At 48.3% G+C, this 18,072-nt stretch overlaps 1 protein-coding gene across 1 annotated transcript; it reads left to right on the forward strand.

Moving 5' to 3' along the window:
- The first annotated feature begins 3,963 nt into the window (after window positions 1-3,963).
- On the forward strand, window positions 3,964-17,922 carry Ptpn18 (protein tyrosine phosphatase non-receptor type 18). The gene is made up of 15 exons (XM_038343053.1): window positions 3,964-4,074; window positions 6,908-7,016; window positions 7,280-7,356; window positions 7,447-7,542; window positions 7,636-7,674; window positions 12,828-12,896; window positions 14,282-14,344; window positions 14,616-14,758; window positions 15,628-15,694; window positions 15,774-15,851; window positions 15,938-16,027; window positions 16,222-16,310; window positions 16,906-17,114; window positions 17,501-17,575; window positions 17,741-17,922. The coding sequence occupies exons 1-15, from the start codon at window positions 3,982-3,984 to the stop codon at window positions 17,806-17,808; spliced, it is 1,365 nt and encodes a 454-aa protein (XP_038198981.1). The 5' UTR covers window positions 3,964-3,981; the 3' UTR covers window positions 17,809-17,922.
- The last annotated feature ends 150 nt before the right edge of the window (window positions 17,923-18,072 follow it).

Here is an 18,072-nt window from a genome sequence, read left to right on the forward strand (position 1 = left end):
GGAAACCTCAACTGATAAGTGCCCCCACCAGATTTGCCTGTGGCCTGTTTTCTTGACTGAGGTTGATTGATATGGGAAGACCCAAGCTCACGGTGCTCCTAGTACCACCCCTGTGCTGGTGGTCCTGAGTGCTCTAGGAAAGCAGTTAAGCAAAGCCAGTAAGAACACACCATGGCCTCTGCCTCGATTCTGGCCTACCAGGTTCCTGCCTTGAGTTCCTGCTTTGACTTCATTATGATAAACTGTGATTTGGAAGGGTAGGTGAAATAAATCCTTTCCTCCCCTAGCTGTTTTTGGTCATGGTGATCACGGTAATAGAAACCCTATCTAAGGGAAGAAAGAGTTGATTTGACTTACAGGTCACAGTCCGTCACTGAGAGAAGCCACATAAGGAACTCGAGTGGGAACCTGGGGGCAGGAACGGAGGCAGAGTCCCATGAGGACTGCTGCATCGCTGGCTTGCTTCCTCCTACTTGCGCAGTCGGCTTTCTTTAAATATTTTTTTTTCCTGTCAGTTTTCTTATACAGCCCAGGACCACCTACCTGCCTGGGGTAGCCCCACCTACAATGAACTGGACCTCCTACATCAGTTAGCAGTTTAAAACAGTATGTCCACATTCACATCCGCAAGCAACCTGATGTAATGGAGGTTCAACGGAGGTTCCCCCTTCTCAGGTGTGTCAAGCTGACAGTCAAGATTAACCATCAAGATAGACAGACTCCCAAGAGAACAGACTCCCATCTGGATAACCAGACAGAAATTTAGATGAGAAGACAGGTATCTAGACAGAGCAGTGGTCTCAGAGAAATAGAGCCCCCCTTCCTTGCTGACTAAAATTAATCCCAGCCAAGCAGAAGACAAGATATCCCCACCAATTAAGTTACCCCAGTGGAGACCCATCACCCTCCCATTCAGTATTTAGATGCACAGACTTACTTATTAGCCAAACTTGAGCCTATGAGAGAAACAACCTTTTTCTGCAGAAAGGATACCTCCTTCTGGAGACATAGACTCCACTGGGCCTCCCAGCTGGATTCTCAGTGCCTGCTTGCACAGATCTCCAGCTACTAAAGCAGAGATTCTCCATGCGCTGGTCAGCTTTCCTGTCCCCCTGCCTATTACCATAGCTGACCGTTGACCTCTCAGTGCTGCCACTGCTCCTGGGTACCACCAGTATCCGGTGGCCACTGCCCATCAGTGACATCTACTGATGCTCCATGGAGACTCTTCACGATCCCTTAGTGACACTCCTCCATTTGTTCTGGAATCACCTGGCTTAGAATGACTGCCATTAGTCATCTCGGAGACTCAGCTTCTGTGACTCCTCTTTTCACGGAGTTCATAGACCTATGCACTGCCTGCCTGAGTCACCCGCCATCCATGGCCATCCAGCAGGCACCAGCAATCCCACTGGCATTTACTGCTTGCTCACCTGCTTCCTTGGGAACCAATCCTCCAAGTCTCTGAGGCCCCTCAATTAATGAATTGACCTTCACCCTACCCCAGGTGACACCAACTTCCAATCACTGTTGGTCACATAACTGACCTCCGGTGAGCCCGCAATTACTGTCCCTTCTCAGTGATCCCTGCTGACCCCCTTAGAGCACACAAACATGAACAGTGGCTCCCCAATAACTTACCATAGTCTTGATCATATTCCTCCCACTGCCCTCTCTAATCCCCTCCTCTTCCTGCAGACCCTCTTCGTCACAAGCCCTGTCCTACTTGCTTGTCCTTGGTGTGTATGTGCCCCACTGCAGTGAACTGGGGTTTTCTGAATAGGCATGGGTAGGGCGGGTTCACTTACTTGAGTAAGGGAAACTTACCAGTGGCTGCACTATTGAGGGATGTGACCGCTTCCCCACCTCCATTACTATTAACTGCCTATAGCTTCTCAGAGAGGGAGGAGGCCTGCTGAGTCCTTCTCACTCATGATGGCACTTTGATAAGCCCAGAGTTACGGGTTCATGGGTGCAACTGCTATGCCTAGCCAGAAGACAATGTTTCATGGCACCCCTCACCTTCTGTTCTTCCTGCCCCATCCCCACCCTGCAACATTCCCTGAGCCTTGGAGAGGGTGGTACAGATGTCCCTTTTAGGGCTGAACACCCAACAGCCACTCACCCTCGGCACTTTAACTAGTCTGATTTTACCCTCATCTCTCAATATTTAAGCTAGGTCCAGCAAACTAGAATCTGCAAACCACAAAATATATTAAAAAAAAAAAGTAACGAAATTAAAGGATTGTTGCCAACGCAGTGTATAAAATATTTTTAAAAATTTGGCCAGGCAGTGGTGGCACACACCTTTAATCCCAGCATTCAGGGGGCAGAGGCAGCCGATCTCTGTGAGTTTGAGGCCAACCTGGTCTACAGAGCTAGTGCCAGGACAGCCAGGGCTACACAGAGGAACTCTGTCTCAAAAAACAAAAAAAGAAATTTATTTTATGTATATGAGTATTACTTGCCTGTGTATCTGTGCCATGTGCATGCCTGGTGCTTGTGGAGGCCAGAAGGGGGCACTGGGTCCCCAGAACTAGAGTTTCTGATGGTTGAGAGTCACCATGTGAGTGGTGGGAACTGAACCCAGGTCCTCTGGAAGAGCAGCCAGTGCTCTTAACTGCCGAACCATCGTTCCAGCCCCTCTACGTTTTTTAAAAATTGCATGTATTTGTGTGTTTATGCACAAGGCTGTGCAGGTAGAGGCCAGGCTAACTCATGAAAGTGTTTTTTTCCTCCCACCATGAGTGTACCAGGAATGGAACTCAACTTCTTGACAGGCTTGGCAGCAAGGCCTTTAGCTGTTGAGCCATCCCCCTTCCACCTTTCAATGAAAAAAAAAAAAAGAAAGATACAGCCATCCCCTCCCCCACTATCTGGCTGTTTTCATGTTGGCAAAGTGAAAGTACATAGGATAGAGATCAAGTAATAAAGCCCAAACCCGTTCTTGTCTGGCTTTTCAAGATGCTCTCCATTCTTTCATGTAAACACTGTGATAACCACTAAGTTGACAGCCTGTTACCAATGACCCCATTGGTCTTTCAGTGACTTAAAGCACTTCCAGTCCTCAGCCCTACCCTTCCACACTCAATCCCAAATGATTTCCTCTGAGCCCTCCCTCATTAGAGGGCTGGCAACCCCTGAAATTCTTTGGTTACCCTGCAGGTGTTGCTTGCCCATCTACTGAAGCCTGTGTTTTGGCAGCCCCCCTTTTTATTTTATTTTGTGTATACGTGGGGGGGGGGATGTACCGTTCACTTGCTTCTGCCTCCCGAGTGCTGGGATTAAAGGTGTGCGTCACCACCGCTCGGCTTTCCCATGAACTCTTTTCCAGTACCTTAATTCTCTTCCTCTCAGAGAGGTGTGGGATTAAGAGCTTTACATTAGGACTAGATCCTAGTATCCTCGCTTTTCCAGCAGATTCCAGAAAGAGAAAAACTTTCCGGAATAGGCCTTTTCCAAAAGCACAGTGGCAGGACAGTATTTTTCTTCGAAGCCTGCCTTTCCCCGACTTCTCGCATATTCAGCTGTGTGGCACAGCTGTGGATGTCTGCCTGCTGCATGCAGGCTGGGTGACCTCGCTACCCTGGTGCAACCTTGGGAACCTGGCCTGCGACACTGAGGGCTCAGCCATCACCAGGAAAAGGACGTGGTGGAGATCCCGGTCTAGGGACTGGTTCAAGCGGGTCCGAGCGTTCCGTGAGAACTCAAGCGCTGCTGCACCGCAGTCTAAGCACCTGAGGCGCCATCAGGGAATTGCGGGTCAGACAGCCACACGACGTCCAGTTCGACAGCAGCAGCTGCCCGCGCCCGTGGGTGGGGCGAAGTGGAGTGAGCTCCTAATGCAATTGGCCAAGGGGCGTGGCTTGTCAGCCACTACCAGCCTTCATTGGCTTCTGGGACAGAGACTCCGCCCTGCACTGTCAAAACTCTCGGAGGGTGGGAGCGCGGCGTGCACAGACCTCGGCGGCGGGTCGCAGCATGAGTCGCCACTTGGACCTGGTGCGGAGCTTCCTGGAGCAGCTGGAGGCTCGGGACCGCCGGGAGGGAGCAATCCTTGGCCGCGAGTTTAGTGTGAGTGACACTCCAGCGATCAAGCTTCGCAGCTAGGCTGTCCCCACCGCTGTCCACCTGTGCAATGTGAAAGTTCTGTCTGTTTCTCTCGGTTCCCGGGGCGTCTCCTGCCTCCAGATCTAGTTTCCTCTTCCAGCACCTCCGTCGCGCTCTCGCACTCTCTCTCTCAGCCTTTCCTACTCTGCCCGCAGGTGCCCAGAGGGTGAAGTACATCGCGGTCTGGGAGGAGTCGGGCACACTCAGGCGTCAGTGTCTCCCGGAGCGACCCTTCTCCCTAGCAGGGCGGTGGCTGCAGCTGGGGAGGGAGGCAGCACACCTGAGCTGGACTCCCAGTCCCCAACCCGGGCCACTCCTAGGTCACCTTGTAATCCCTGGGAGGAAGTGGCTTGGGGCAGCAGAAAGAGGAACAGGGAGACTTTGTCGCTTAGCCTTTGAGCTCCGCGGAGTTTAGAGTTTCGAGTCCGTGCCGTGGCCTTGGGAAGTCTGACTTCAGTTTCAACTGTTTTGAAAATGTGAATGTAAAAGTTGGTCTGAGAAATTAGGTAGTTTTGGTAGAAACACTTAGCACTTATTGGGTGCTCACTGAATAGGTGCCCTCAACATGCATTACAAAACTTCTAAGCGTTACATCAGGTAGTGCCAATCAAACCTGTGAAAGAGAATACCACTCAACAGGTAACGAAGTATTTTAAATATAGTGACATGATCACATTGTATCAAACACAAATATGTATTATAAATATATAAAACCAAATATGACGTTAAATAACCACTTACAGCCGGGCATGGTGGCACATGCCTGTAATTCCAGCACTTGGTGGCCTTAAACAGGAGGATCACCGTGAGGTCAAGGCCAGCCTGAGTTACATAATTTGAGGCCACTCTGAAATATAGAGTTAGATTGTCTCACAGAAAGAAAAAGATAGTTTACACAAAGATCATTATGTAACCCAATAACAATACACTGTGGTGGCACACACCTTTAATCCCAGTACTCCCACTGGGAAGGCAGGGCCAGGTGGATCTCTGTAAATTTGAGGCCAGCCTGGTTTACGTAGAGAGCTCCAGGATAGCCAGGACTATGCTGAAAGACCCTGTCTCAAAACCAATGTCAATACCACCATACCCACAACAAGCAACAATACCACAATACATACAACAAACGTTAATAAGAACCAAATTTATTAAATTCATAAATAAATATACAGACTAAACATGTATAAATGCAAATATAAATAATCTGCACATGTAAAATACTGTAACATAAGAAATATATAAGTAATACATATTCATATAGGGCTTTTTTGAGACAAAGTTTCTCTGTAACCTTGGCTGTCTTGGAACTTGCTTTGTAAACCGGGCTGGCCTCAAACTCACAGAGATCTGCCTGTCTCTGCCTCCCCAGCGCTGGGATTAAAGGTGCGCGCCATCGCCACCGGCCCTGAAATATGTAATTTATAAACATGAAAATGTGCGTAAATATATTTGTGGTGTGTCATTCAGGCTGATGAAGAGAGCGATTCTGAGGGCAGAATCTTGCACGCACTCACTCACTCCAGGTATTTGGTTTTTCTGCCTCTGGGACTGAAATCCCAACAGTGGCACCCACTGTAGGAAGGTGTCTCTGGGGGCTGGAATAAAGCCCTTTGGAGTGGTGGCCCAAACACAATGGCAACTTGAGAGGTGTTTATTATCCTTGCAATTATGAATACCTGATAATAAGAGTAATAGTCTTTACTAATTATAATAATATACCAGTTATAAAGCACCTATAACATCTTCTTATATGTTATATATTATAGCTCAAATATATGACATCTTGTCATGTTGTATCTTGTTTAAAGCACTTATTTTAAATTTTTATTTGGTATGTATGTACCTGCACATGCACACATGTACTCTCAGTATTCTTGAAGACCAGAGGAAGGTGTTGGATCCCCTGAAGCTGGAATTGCAGGTGGTTACGAGCCGGCCAGTGCTGGTGCTAGGAACCGAACTTGGGTCCTCTGCAAGAGCAGAAAGCACTCAACCACTCAACCATCTTTCCAACCACCACTTGATTTTTATTTTGAGACATTATTTTATGTACCTTAGGCAGATCTTGAACTCAATATGTAGCCAAGGATGATTCTGAGCTTCTTATAAAATTGTGCGTGCGTGCGTGCGTGCGTGCGTGTGTGTGTGTGTGTGTGTGTGTGTGTAACCATAAGAGTTGGTTCTCTCCTTCTACCTTATGAATTCTGGTGGTCAATCTCAGGTCATCAGGCTTGGTACCTCTACCCACTGAGCCATCTCCCCAGCCCATTTCATCGGGGGTGGGAGTCCTGTGCATGCCACAAATACCATGTAGAGGTCAGAGAACAACTTTCTCGTGTTGCTTCTCACTCCTTATTAAGGTCTGCGATCTGGGGATTGAGTGCAAATCTTCAGGTCCGAATACCAAGTGCTTTTACCCACCGAGCGATCTTTTGGGTCTAGATAATGCATATTTTATTATTTATAGTACATTATAATGTGGATCGAGGGTGCAGGCCTGAGAGGTCAACCTCCTTGTGGGACCTTTGGCAAGTTGCTCAACCACTTCCTACGTCAGCTTTTCATCTACACAATGGACAGTGGGCAGTTTCTACTTAGGACGACTGAATCACCTAGGCGTGTTTTTCACTTGCTGTTGCTAGATATTATTAAACAGATTCTTATGCCATGGTTTTGCACGAGTCTTTCCTAGTCTGTTTGGATAACTCTTGGGATGTTTCAGCATCCCAACACTCTGACCTGGCTTCTTTCTTCTTCTCTCTTGCCTCTTCTTTTGGCTCGTGGTGCCTTCTACCAGGATATTAAGGCCCGCTCCGTGGCCTGGAAGACTGAAGGTGTGTGCTCCACTAAGGTCGGCAATTGGCCTGGGAACAAGAAGAAGAACCGCTACAAAGACGTGGTGCCATGTAAGTCACTGGGTATCTTTAGGCAGTCAGGGCCACTTGTACAAACGCTAGGTGGCAGTGCCCGAGTGGCAGCAGCTACCCACTGCCCGGCCCCAAAGCTCCGCTCCGCAAAGAGTTCTACGTCCCGTACTTGAGGCAGATGCATTACTCCTTGAAGCCACAAGGGGCAGATTCCTACCAGTGTTCCTTTACCTGGCTTGCTTTTGCCTTCGAAGCCTTGAGATAATTGCACACCCCTCTCCATATGTCTTACCCATTGGCAGATGATGATACCCGTGTCATCCTTTCCCTGCTGCAGGAGGAGGGACATGGAGATTACATCAATGCCAACTTCATCCGGGTCAGGCTAGTGACGGGGAAGAGGTGGCTTGGGGGTGGGGAGGGTGGGCTTCAGAATTTTGTTACTGAATGGTGAATGGGCCTTTCCCAGGGCACAGATGGAAGTCATGCCTACATTGCAACACAAGGACCCCTGCCTCACACTCTGTTGGACTTTTGGCGCCTGGTTTGGGAGTTCGGGATCACGGTCAGCATGGGGGGACCTTGGGCATGGTTCTGAGTCACCCTCCTTCCTGTTTCCTCACCAGTGACCTCCCTCTTCCTTGCCCCTCTTGTCTAGGTGATCCTGATGGCCTGTCAAGAGACAGAGAATGGACGGGTGTGTATCCTCAGCCTCCCAGAGTGCAAAGAAGGCTTGTGTAGGGAGGCGGGAGAAGGATTCTTAGGGTCTTCTTCTTGTCTCTAGGACCCTGAGCAAAGTTCTTGGCTGACTCCATTGTCGTTCTGCAAAAGCAGCTAGTCCTAGTTTTGCTTTGATCTTTTTCTTTTTGTCCCCTCGGCGCTGGCAACCCGGGCTTTCCACCAGCCCGTGACATGTCCAGGGACCTGTACTGCACTGTTTCCTCTCTGGTCTTTCTTTCTGTAGCCCTCCCTGCTTTGCACATCTCCCCTCTACTTACGCTTGCCTGTTCCTCAGATGAGACAGAGAGGGCTCTCCTCCGGGGCCTGTGCTTTGGCCATCCCCTGCCTTAGATTTTTCAATTGCCCATTCTGTTACCTGGACCTTCAACTGGCTTCCCACTCCCTGGCATGCCCACCTGTAACTCCTTCCTGTATTTTCCCATTTCTAATTTATCTCAACAGTTCGTATCCACCTCAACACACTGGCTAATTCTACATGTGAAATGCACTCACAATAGGGTGATTACACTCCACACGCTATTGGTTCCACCTTTCTGCCGGAATACAATCTGTTCAGTCGGGTATAGCAGCTCCCTCCCGTGCTGCTGGTACTTGGGAGGCCAAAGTGAGAGATAAAATGTTTGAGGGCCGTCTGGGCAACTCAGGGAGACCGCCAACATTTCCATCATCCCGTTAGCATTCACACCCCACATTTAGAGTCACAGACAACCCCGAGTCCACTTTTGATCATTGCAGGTTTGCCTGCTCTGCATGATTCACATGCGATGGAATTGTGCAGCGAGTGTCTTTTGTGGCTGGCTGCTTTCTCTTTGTGTTTTTGGTTCTTGCGCATGCTAGTGTGTTCATAGTTTGCTCCTGTTGCTGAGTTGTACCACACTGAAAGTTTCTACATTTCACTCCTTTAAGCAGTTTGTAGATGCTGGGTTGTTTCCATATGTTGGCTTCGGTGAACCACACTGCTGTGAACACTCATATGTAAACCTTGAGTGGACATGAACTTTCGTTTCTCGAGCTGTTGGAACTGCTGGGTCATGGAGGAACTCTACTTTTAACTCTATTTTAAGGAAGTGACAAACTGGCTTCCGCAGGAGCTGCACCAAGTTACGTTTTCATCCATAATGCATGACAACTCTGGTTTCGTCAGAGCTTCACCAACGTCTGTTATTCTCTTTTTAAAAACAGTTCCTTAACTGGGGGGCCTGTCCATGTGTGCACATGCATACTGTGGAATGGGGTGGAGGTTAGAGTCAGCTTTGGGAATTGGTTCTCTTTTCTACCATATGGGTTCCTGGGATTGAACTCAGGTCCTGGCAACAAGTATGTTTACCCGATGAGCCACTTTGCCTGCTCCCTGCTCATCTGTCTGTATAGCCATTGTTGGGAATATGAAGGAATCTCTAACTGGATCTTTTAAAACATATGAAATGCCTGTAAACATAAAATTTGCCTCTTAAGGGAATTTTTTTTTTTTGGTTTTTCGAGACAGGGTTTCTCTGCAGCTTTTTTAAGAGCCTGTCCTGGAACTAGCTCTTGTAGACCAGGCTGGCCTCGAACTCACAGAGATCCGCCTGCCTCTGCCTCCCGAGTGCTGGGATTAAAGGCGTGCGCCACCACCGCCCGGCGTCTTAAGGGAATTTTTAAGGACTGAAAAATATTTGGAGGTTAAGAGCCCTTGTTGCTTTTAGAGAGGACCAGAACTCAGCTTACAACTGCCTGCAACTTCAGCCCTAGAGGGCTCTGACGCCCTCTTCTGGGCTCCTTGGGCACCCAAACACATTTAACATTCATTCTTACACAAGAGAGACATGCACACATGCATACGCACACGTGTGTGCACACACACACAAATAAAAGGCATAAACTCTCCCTTTTCCTCTGGTGCTGGCCACCTGTCTTCTGTCTCTGCTGAATTGCCTGTTCTAGTTGTAAACGGGATTATAAAGTAAGTGTCCTTCTGTTTCTGGTTTATTTCACTTGATGTTTTCAAGGCCTGTCCATGCTGTCACATCAGAATTTCATTCTTTTTAAGACTACTATGCCATTGCTTTGTGCCATGTTTTCTTTACCCATTCATGTGTTGATAGATGTTTGGGCTGTTTCTGTCTTCTAGACTACTATGGATAATGGTGTTTGCACACACTGGTAAACAGTTATCTGTTTGATTCTGGTTTTTGTCTTACTCCATTTATGTGTGTCTGTGTGCATACTTGTGTCTGTGTGTCAAAAACATATTTACAGTTATGGATGTGTACACCTGTGTGCATACATCTCCCATCTCGCTAAGTCACCCTGGCTGTCCTGGAACTCAGAATGTAGACAAGGTTGGTATTAAGCTTACAGAGACCCACCTCTCTCTGCCCTCTGTCCCTGCCATGTTGCTAGGTTTAAAGGCTAGGCTCTGGCTCTGCCTGGCTCTCTTATTCCTTCCGAGACAGAATCTCTCCCTGAATTCAGTGCTTGAATTTTCTCAGCTAGCCTAGAAGCTAGCAACCCCAGAGAGTGTCCTGTCTCTGGCCACCTGAGCTGGGGCTGCAGGTGCACAGAGGATGCCTGGCTTGTTATATGGGTGCAGGGATCTGAACGTTACTGTTCATGGTTGTGCAGCAAGCACTCGTAATTGCTGAGCTAGCTCTCTAGCACACCCGCTATTTTTTCAATTCATTGAATATAAATCTGCAGTAGAATTACTGTTTAATTTTTATTTCACAGTGTCTAAACCTTTTACGATTCCACGAGCTAGAGGTTTCAGTTTCTCCAAATGTTCACTAACACTTGCTATTTTGTGTGCATACATATGTATGCACATGTGTGTGCACATGTATGTGTGTCCGGGTGTATGCACACCAAGTGTGTGTGTGTGTGTGTGTGTGTGTGTATGTGGTGTGCTCTTGCACATATGGAAGCCAGAGGAGGATGTCCAGTATCCTACTTTATTAACTTTCTGCCTTTTTCCACAGAGGCAGGGTCATCCACTTAGCCTGGCGCTAGGCTGGCAACCAAGCCCCAGGAATCCTCCTGCCTCTGCCCCTACAGTATTGTGGTTACAGGTACAACCCAGACTTTTCATGTGGGTGCTGGGTATTTGAATTCAGATCCGCATTCTTGTTCAGCAACCGTTCTTATGCATGAGCCATCTCCCCAGCTCCACAGTTGTTATTTACTTTCCACTCATTAAGAAAACCGCTCCCGGGATAGAGAGATGACTCAGGGGTTAGGAGTGCATCCTGCTCCTGCAGAGAACCCGAATTTGGTTCTTAGCACCGGCCTCAAGTGCTTGCAACTACTTGTAACTCAGCTCCAGGACCCAGCAATTCTGGCCTCTGCAGGCACTGCATTCACCTCCTCAATTAAGAATAATAAAAATAAATCTTTTTTTTTTTTTTTTGAGGCAGGGTTTCTTGCATAGCCCTTACTATTCTGGAACTCACTCTATAGACCAGAGAGCCACCTGCCCCCTACTTCCTTAGTGCTGGGATTGAAGGCATGTGCCACCATCACCAGGCAAAAATAAATATTAAAAAAGAAACATTCATTTTGGTTTTGTTTTTCAAATGTTTTTGTATGTCCTCTATATACAAGCATATATTTTTAAACTGGTCTGTTGTCTTTGTTACTGAGCTGAAAGAGCTCTGGGTACAAGTGCTTATCAGCATACGACTGATGAAGCTTCTCTCCCATCCTGTGGACTGTCGTTTCCTTTCTCAGTAGTAACCCTTTGCACACACATACGCTTTGATCTTTGTGTTCTAACCTACCATTATTTATTTATTTATTTTTTATTTATTATGTATACAGTATTCTTGGTATTCTGTCTGTGTGTCTGCCTGCAGGCCAGAAGAGGGCACCAGACCTCATTATAGATGGCTGTGAGCCACCATGCGGTTGCTGGGAATTGAACTCAGGACCTTTGGAAGAGCAGGCAGTGCTCTTAACCACTGAGCCATCTCTCCAGCCCCTAACCTACCATTCTGCTGGTGTTTTTTGCATTTACATCTAGGAAGTCACTATCTGAAGAATAAAGATCTACTTCTGTACTTTCTAAGTTTTTCACAACTTTATATCTTACGTTTCTTATTCTTTTGAATTAACTTTTATGTATGCAGGATGAGAAAGGAAAGAGGCAAAGACCTTAAAATAGCAATATAAATAGTCAAAATGAAAACACGACTATAACAAAGACTGCAGTGTAAGGTGCGAAATCAGCCCTAAAGGGAATTCTAAAGCACTTGAAGTTCACAAATAGCAGGTTAAACCCCAAAGGAAAGAAAAGTGCTGAGTATGAAGATACTGCAGCATAAACAAAGCTCTGTTGCTTCTGGATCTTGTTCTACTTGCTGCTTATTCCCCTGGTGACAAGTCACATGTTACTGCTTCATTGTTTCCCAAGGGCATTTTTATTAGGTGCTGGATGGTTGAAGTCCTAGTTCAATGTTAGGTTGTGCTGACGTTCGTTAAAGAATATTTCCAAGTGCTTTACTTTTCTAGGAAGGTGGTCAAGTCTCTTTTGAATGTTTTATTGTCTGGCCCTTTCTATTTCCCTGGTTTCTGTTTGCATAGCTCTCTCTTCCCTGAAAATTCAGTGTTGCCCTCTCTGAGCCACGATCTGTGTTTCTGTAGCATGTTGGAATAATGAGGCTCCTTAGGTCCTACATATCAAGGCAGTAGGCCAGTTAGTCCGCTTAGTGCCTACACCCCTGCAGTGCATGTGTCTATGATGGGAAGCATTGGTTCATGTACTGAGTTCTAGCTCCAGGCAGCAGGAGGATATCCTGAACTGCCTTCCCCCAGTGTAATCAAAAGATTGCCCCTCAGAGTCAGGCAGATCTCTGTGAGTTCGAGGCCAGCCTGGTCTACAGAGAGAGTTCCAGAATACCCAGAGCTACACAGAGAAACCCTTTCTCAAAAAACCAAAATAAATAAATACATGAATATATAAATAATCTTTCCCCTATGGAGTATGCGGGGTGTGCTTGTGTTTAGTGTCATACTCTACAGCTGGCCTCTATCACAGCCACAGCTGCTGGCCCTTCCGCATGTAGCACTCGGGTGTCTCGTCACTCTGAAAGTGACCTCCCCACTTACTCTTGCCTTTCCTCCCTCCCTCTGCAGAAGAAGTGTGAACGTTACTGGGCCCGGGAGCAGGAGCCACTGCAGACAGGGCCTTTCTGTATCACCCTGGTAAGCTGGGGCAGGGGTGGGAACAAGGTGGGCTCTGCAGGCCTTGGGTAGTGGGGGAGATCTCCAGGAAGGTATAGAGAGGAGAAACCTTGGACTGGATGTGCAAGGATGAGCCATTTTCTCACAGCGCCCTTACACCGTGGAAGACTCAGAATACTCTGGGGTTGTCATACAAACTATCAGAACACAATTTAAAGTTTTTAAAATTTGCTTTCACTTTTATATTATTATTATTATTATTATTATTATTATTGGTGTGTGTGTGTGTGTGTGTGTGTGTGTGTGTGTGTGTGTGTGTGTGATTTTACTGGCAAGAGAATCAAGGCCTTCACACTTGCTGGGTAAGTGTTCTTCTCAGGCCCTAGCACTGCACACAGATAGTTAGTCATTAGCAGATACAATGAGATGGATGTATTTCAGAACAATGAAACTTGTGTTCACTGGACAGGGATATTAATCTTGTTTGTATAATCATTCCTCTTTTTCCTGTTCTGACAAAAGTTTCCTTGAAAACATTGGCAGAAGTTTGGACCAAAGGAAAATTTATAAATATTATCAGTATTGAAATTTATTTGAATTAAAAATATATGGCTGAATCTATAATAACATAATACTTACCTAAAGGAAATGCCATCATTGGCTGTGAAACCACTTTTTGTTTGTTTGTTTGTCTGCTGAGACAGGGTTTCTCTATGTAGCCTTAACTGTCCTGAAACTCTCTGTAGACCAGACTGACCTCAGATTCACAGAGATTCTCCTGCCTCTTCCTCCCGAGTGCTGGGATTAAAGGCGTGCACCACCAGTGCCAAGCTGACTGTGAAACCATTTAAAGATATTCTTTTGAAATTAAAAGAAATATGTAATGAGAATGTACACGGAAGCAAAGAGAAAATATAAGTCTGCTGAGGACTGGGAATTCTAACAAGGACACACTAAGTAAGCTAGCCCAACAGAGTCTGGATTGGAAGCCATACCCAGAAAGCTCTCTCATCTCTCAGCAACATGGGAAGTAAGTCTGTGGTCCCAGGAATGTAAGAACAGCACTGCAGGCCAGAGAATTTTAAAAATGTTTTAGTATTTGGTTTTTAATCAAGAATGCTTTGCTTGCATCAGGCATGGTAGTATACACATGTCATCCCAGCACGTATACACATGTAGTATATACATGGTAGTGTACACATGTATATACACATGTAGTATACACATGCCATCCCAGCACATGGGAAGCTGAAGCAGGAGGATCTCATGTTTGAGACCAGCCTAGGGCTCTACAGCAAGATCGGTCTCAAAATCCAAACGCAAAGCTTTGTTTTCTAGAAGTATGAAATGTGCCCCTGAAGATCTCTCTTTCTCTTTTGTTCTCTCTCCTCTTCTCACATGCTCAGATGAAGGAGACGCCAGTGAATACAGACATCACTCTCAGGACCCTCCAGGTTACATTCCAGAAGGTACTAAACAGGCAAAAGATGACGGGACTCTTGCATGGGAGGAGCTGTTTCTACCACCTTAAATTGGGCTCTCTTTGGTTTTCATCACCCTCAGTGATTGTACAGTGGGTTGGCTTTCCTTTTGCAGAGCTGGGGATGGAGCGTACAGCCTCGTGCATGCTGTACAAGTGCTCTTCCCCCAGCCTTATCTGGGGGATCTCAATGGAATACGCTTAGAGCTGTAGTGAGTGCTCTATAAATGTATGCTTTTCTATTCTGTTCCCCGTCCCAGGAATCCCGCTCTGTGCACCAGCTGCAGTATATGTCCTGGCCAGACCACGGGGTTCCCAGCGATCCCGACCACATTCTCACCATGGTGGAGGAGGCCCATCGCCTCCGAGGAGCTGGCCCTGGACCCCTCTGTGTCCACTGCAGGTTTCAAGAACAGGCTTTCTGGGATCTGTGGAGGCAGAAGGTAGAGGGTGAGGCATAAAAGCAAGGAAGAGAGGTTTTGGCTTGGAAGCAGCCTTTCCTTTCCCTTTCAGTTGCCTCTTTCTGAGGAACTTCTGGTCCCTATGTTCATGACACAACGAGCCAGCATCTTTAGCATTTGTTGAGCACAGACTGCCTATTGGGAAGTAAGCATATAGCTGATACTTCATAAACCCAAGTGAATAAAAAATGGTTTTCCTATGCTAAAAAAATAGCTCAGTGGGTAAGGTACTTGCTGTACATAGACTTGATTTCTAGCACCTAGGGAAAGCCAGGACAGGTGGCTTGCCTTTGTGACCCCATGGCTGGGTGAGGGGTAGACACGTGGATCCATGGGACTTGCTAGTCAGCCAGTCAAGCCAATTTGTGAGCACCCCATTTAATAAGAGACCCTGTCTCAAATATAATGTTGGTCTCTACACACACACACACACACACACACATATACACACACACATACACATCCACCCACACCATGTTGGCACACACTAGTGTACATATAAAAACAAAACTGCTTTATTGCTTTATTTGAAATTATAATCTAGGGATCCTGCAATTTAAGAGGTACTGCAGGGAATCTGACTCAGCTCAGCCCCAAATTCTCCATGTAGAAGAGGTAGTGGCATCTGTACGATAGACAGGCCAGCCATCCCAGCACTTAGGAAGTTGAGGTCAGAGGATCAAGAGGTCCAAGCCAGTTTGGGCAGCACGGCAAAACCTATGGGAAGTGGAGGGGGGCCAGAACGGAAAAATAGGGAAAAGGTCGTTGTGGGCTGGCTGTGATGGAGTCTGCTCCGATTCTTGCTTGTCAGCGCTGGATGCGGACGAACAGGTGTCCTGTGTGCTGTGGATTACGTGAGGCAGTTGCTGCTGACCCAGGTACGATGGCATCTTCTGTGTGCAGCGTGTCCCGCACCTGCCTACCAGGGCCTATTCAGACTCCCTCTCTCTGTCGCAGACAATCCCACCCAATTTCAACCTCTTCGATGTGGTCCTCGAGATGCGGAAACAGCGTCCTGCTGCCGTGCAGACAGAGGTGTGCGCTTGCCCTGCCTTCCTATTCCCCCCGGACTCGGGGCGGCTTCTGTGTTTTCCCTTCTCAATGACCACTCACCCCAACAGGAGCAGTACAGGTTCCTGTACCACACCGTGGCCCAGCTATTCTCCCGTACTCTCCAGAACACCAGCCCCCACCGCCAGAAACTAAAGGAGGTACAGAGCCCCCAATTCCACTGTGTCAGCCACCAACACTCTAACACTCCTGAGAACAATGGATTTACTGTGCCAGAGCCCTTGCCTCCTCAGAACTACTTCCTCAGTCTGTCCCCTCAAAAGTTTATCTCAGCACCCACAGTGACCAGCATAAGGGGCATGGCCTCACGACCCTCCCGCCTGCTCTCCCGTAGAACTGTGCCCCAATTGGAAAGGATGCCTTGTCCCTCAGGATCTCCCCAGAGCCGTCTGCCACATCCCGCCTACCGGGTGTTGTTCTCAGGTACTGGTACTGGCTGACCCACCCACAGTTCACTCTGCGTCTGGACCGCCTATGCCTGCATTCTGAGTTAGCCTTTCCCTTGCTCTTGCAGACGGTAATTAATTAGGCAAATATGTTTTTAGACTCTCTCTCTCTCTCTCTCTCTCTCTCTCTCTCTCTCTCTCTCTCTCTCTCTGTGTGTGTGTGTGTGTGTGTATACACACACTGAGAGGTCAGAGGACAATCTTGGGTATGGGTCCTCACCTTCCATATGTTTTGAGACAGTCTAGTCTCACTATGTACATGAGGTTTTGGGGGATTCACCTGTTCCTCTCTCCCCTCTCAAGTGGGAGTTCTGGGGTTACAGCCACACTCGACCAAGTCTGCCTTTACATGGGTCTTACTTGTCAGTCTGTCCCTGTCCCCCTTACTGTAGGGATACTAGAGACTCAGAACCCTACTTTCAACCCTCGGGTGGCCCGCCCCTTCCCTCCTTTGCTGCGCTGGGGACTGGGGCCGCCAGGCAGGAAGGAAACCCGCAGCCTGGGGTGAGCTTGCTCCCTCCCCTGCTCTCCCTGTACTCTGCGCTTTCACTTCCTCTGCTCGTTGCCCGCAGCAGGAGCATCTCCGTACCCGGAACCCAGACCTGGACCATGACCGACACATACGCTGTGGTTCAGAAGCGTGGCGCCCCCGCGGGCGCAGGGCGGGGGACGCGGGTGCCCAGCAGCACCGATTCCATAATCTACAGCCAGGTGACTCCGCGTTCCCAGCGGCCGGTGGCACACACCGAAGACGCGACGGGGACGACGCCACTGGGCCGTGGTGAGTTGGGGCCGGCCGGCTCGAAAAGCGGGGCTGAGGGCCACCGACGCGCACCTGTTCTCATGTTCGTCACCTGCTAAGGCTCAGGGTAGGGGTGGGAGGTCTAAGCAATCACGCGGGGGTCAGCTCTCGAACCCAGTCTGGCCACGTCCTGGGCTCCCGATTGTCGGGGTTCGAGCCCCAAAATGAATCCCAGGTCAGGTCTCAGTTGAGAGGTTGGGTCTAAGACGGGCCCCAAAGATAGACCTCCGGACTTGGCCATGCCCGTGGCTCCGCCTCCAACTGTTTACCTCTGCGAGGGAAGTCTGTGAAGGCTCCCTCGGTGGCGTCCCCTGGGACTCGAGAAGGCTGCTTGAACTGACCGGTAGGGGTTCTTCTGCCCGCAGTTCCTGTGGATCAAAATCCTCCCGGGCCTGATGCCTACGAAGAAGTAACAAATGGAGCGCAGACTGGTGGTCTAGGTAAGTCAGAGCCTACGGTGCAGCTTTGGAGAGCCCCAGGAATTTGGCAGTTCTGGCTGGAGCTTGAGACTCAGGCTGTCCTTCACATACCAGGGCCTGAGGGCACACAAGGGTGTTTTGGGAGAGGTTACCCTTTCACACCCCAACTTCTCTCCCTTCTCTCAGGCTTCAACTTGCGCATTGGAAGACCCAAAGGACCACGGGACCCTCCAGCGGAGTGGACGCGGGTGTGAGTGCTGTCGCTCAATAGTGCCTGGACTTCTGCAGCCTTGCTGCTGTGCACTGTGTTAGCAATGGGACTTGTGGGTCTGCATCAAAATAAAAATTTCTCAGGGCCGAAAAAGTAAGGGCTTTGCCCCAGTGTTTATAGAAATCAAAGCCTGAGGTTTGGAGAGGTAAGTGGGAGATCACTGGTGGTGGGTCTACCCTGAGGAAATTTAAGAAAGAACGTCAGGAGTGGGCATTGCAACCCCCTCCCCACATACCCAAGAGGATAT

Source organism: Arvicola amphibius, chromosome 9 (assembly GCF_903992535.2).
Source record: "Arvicola amphibius chromosome 9, mArvAmp1.2, whole genome shotgun sequence".
NCBI classification, from domain to species: Eukaryota; Metazoa; Chordata; class Mammalia; order Rodentia; family Cricetidae; genus Arvicola; species Arvicola amphibius.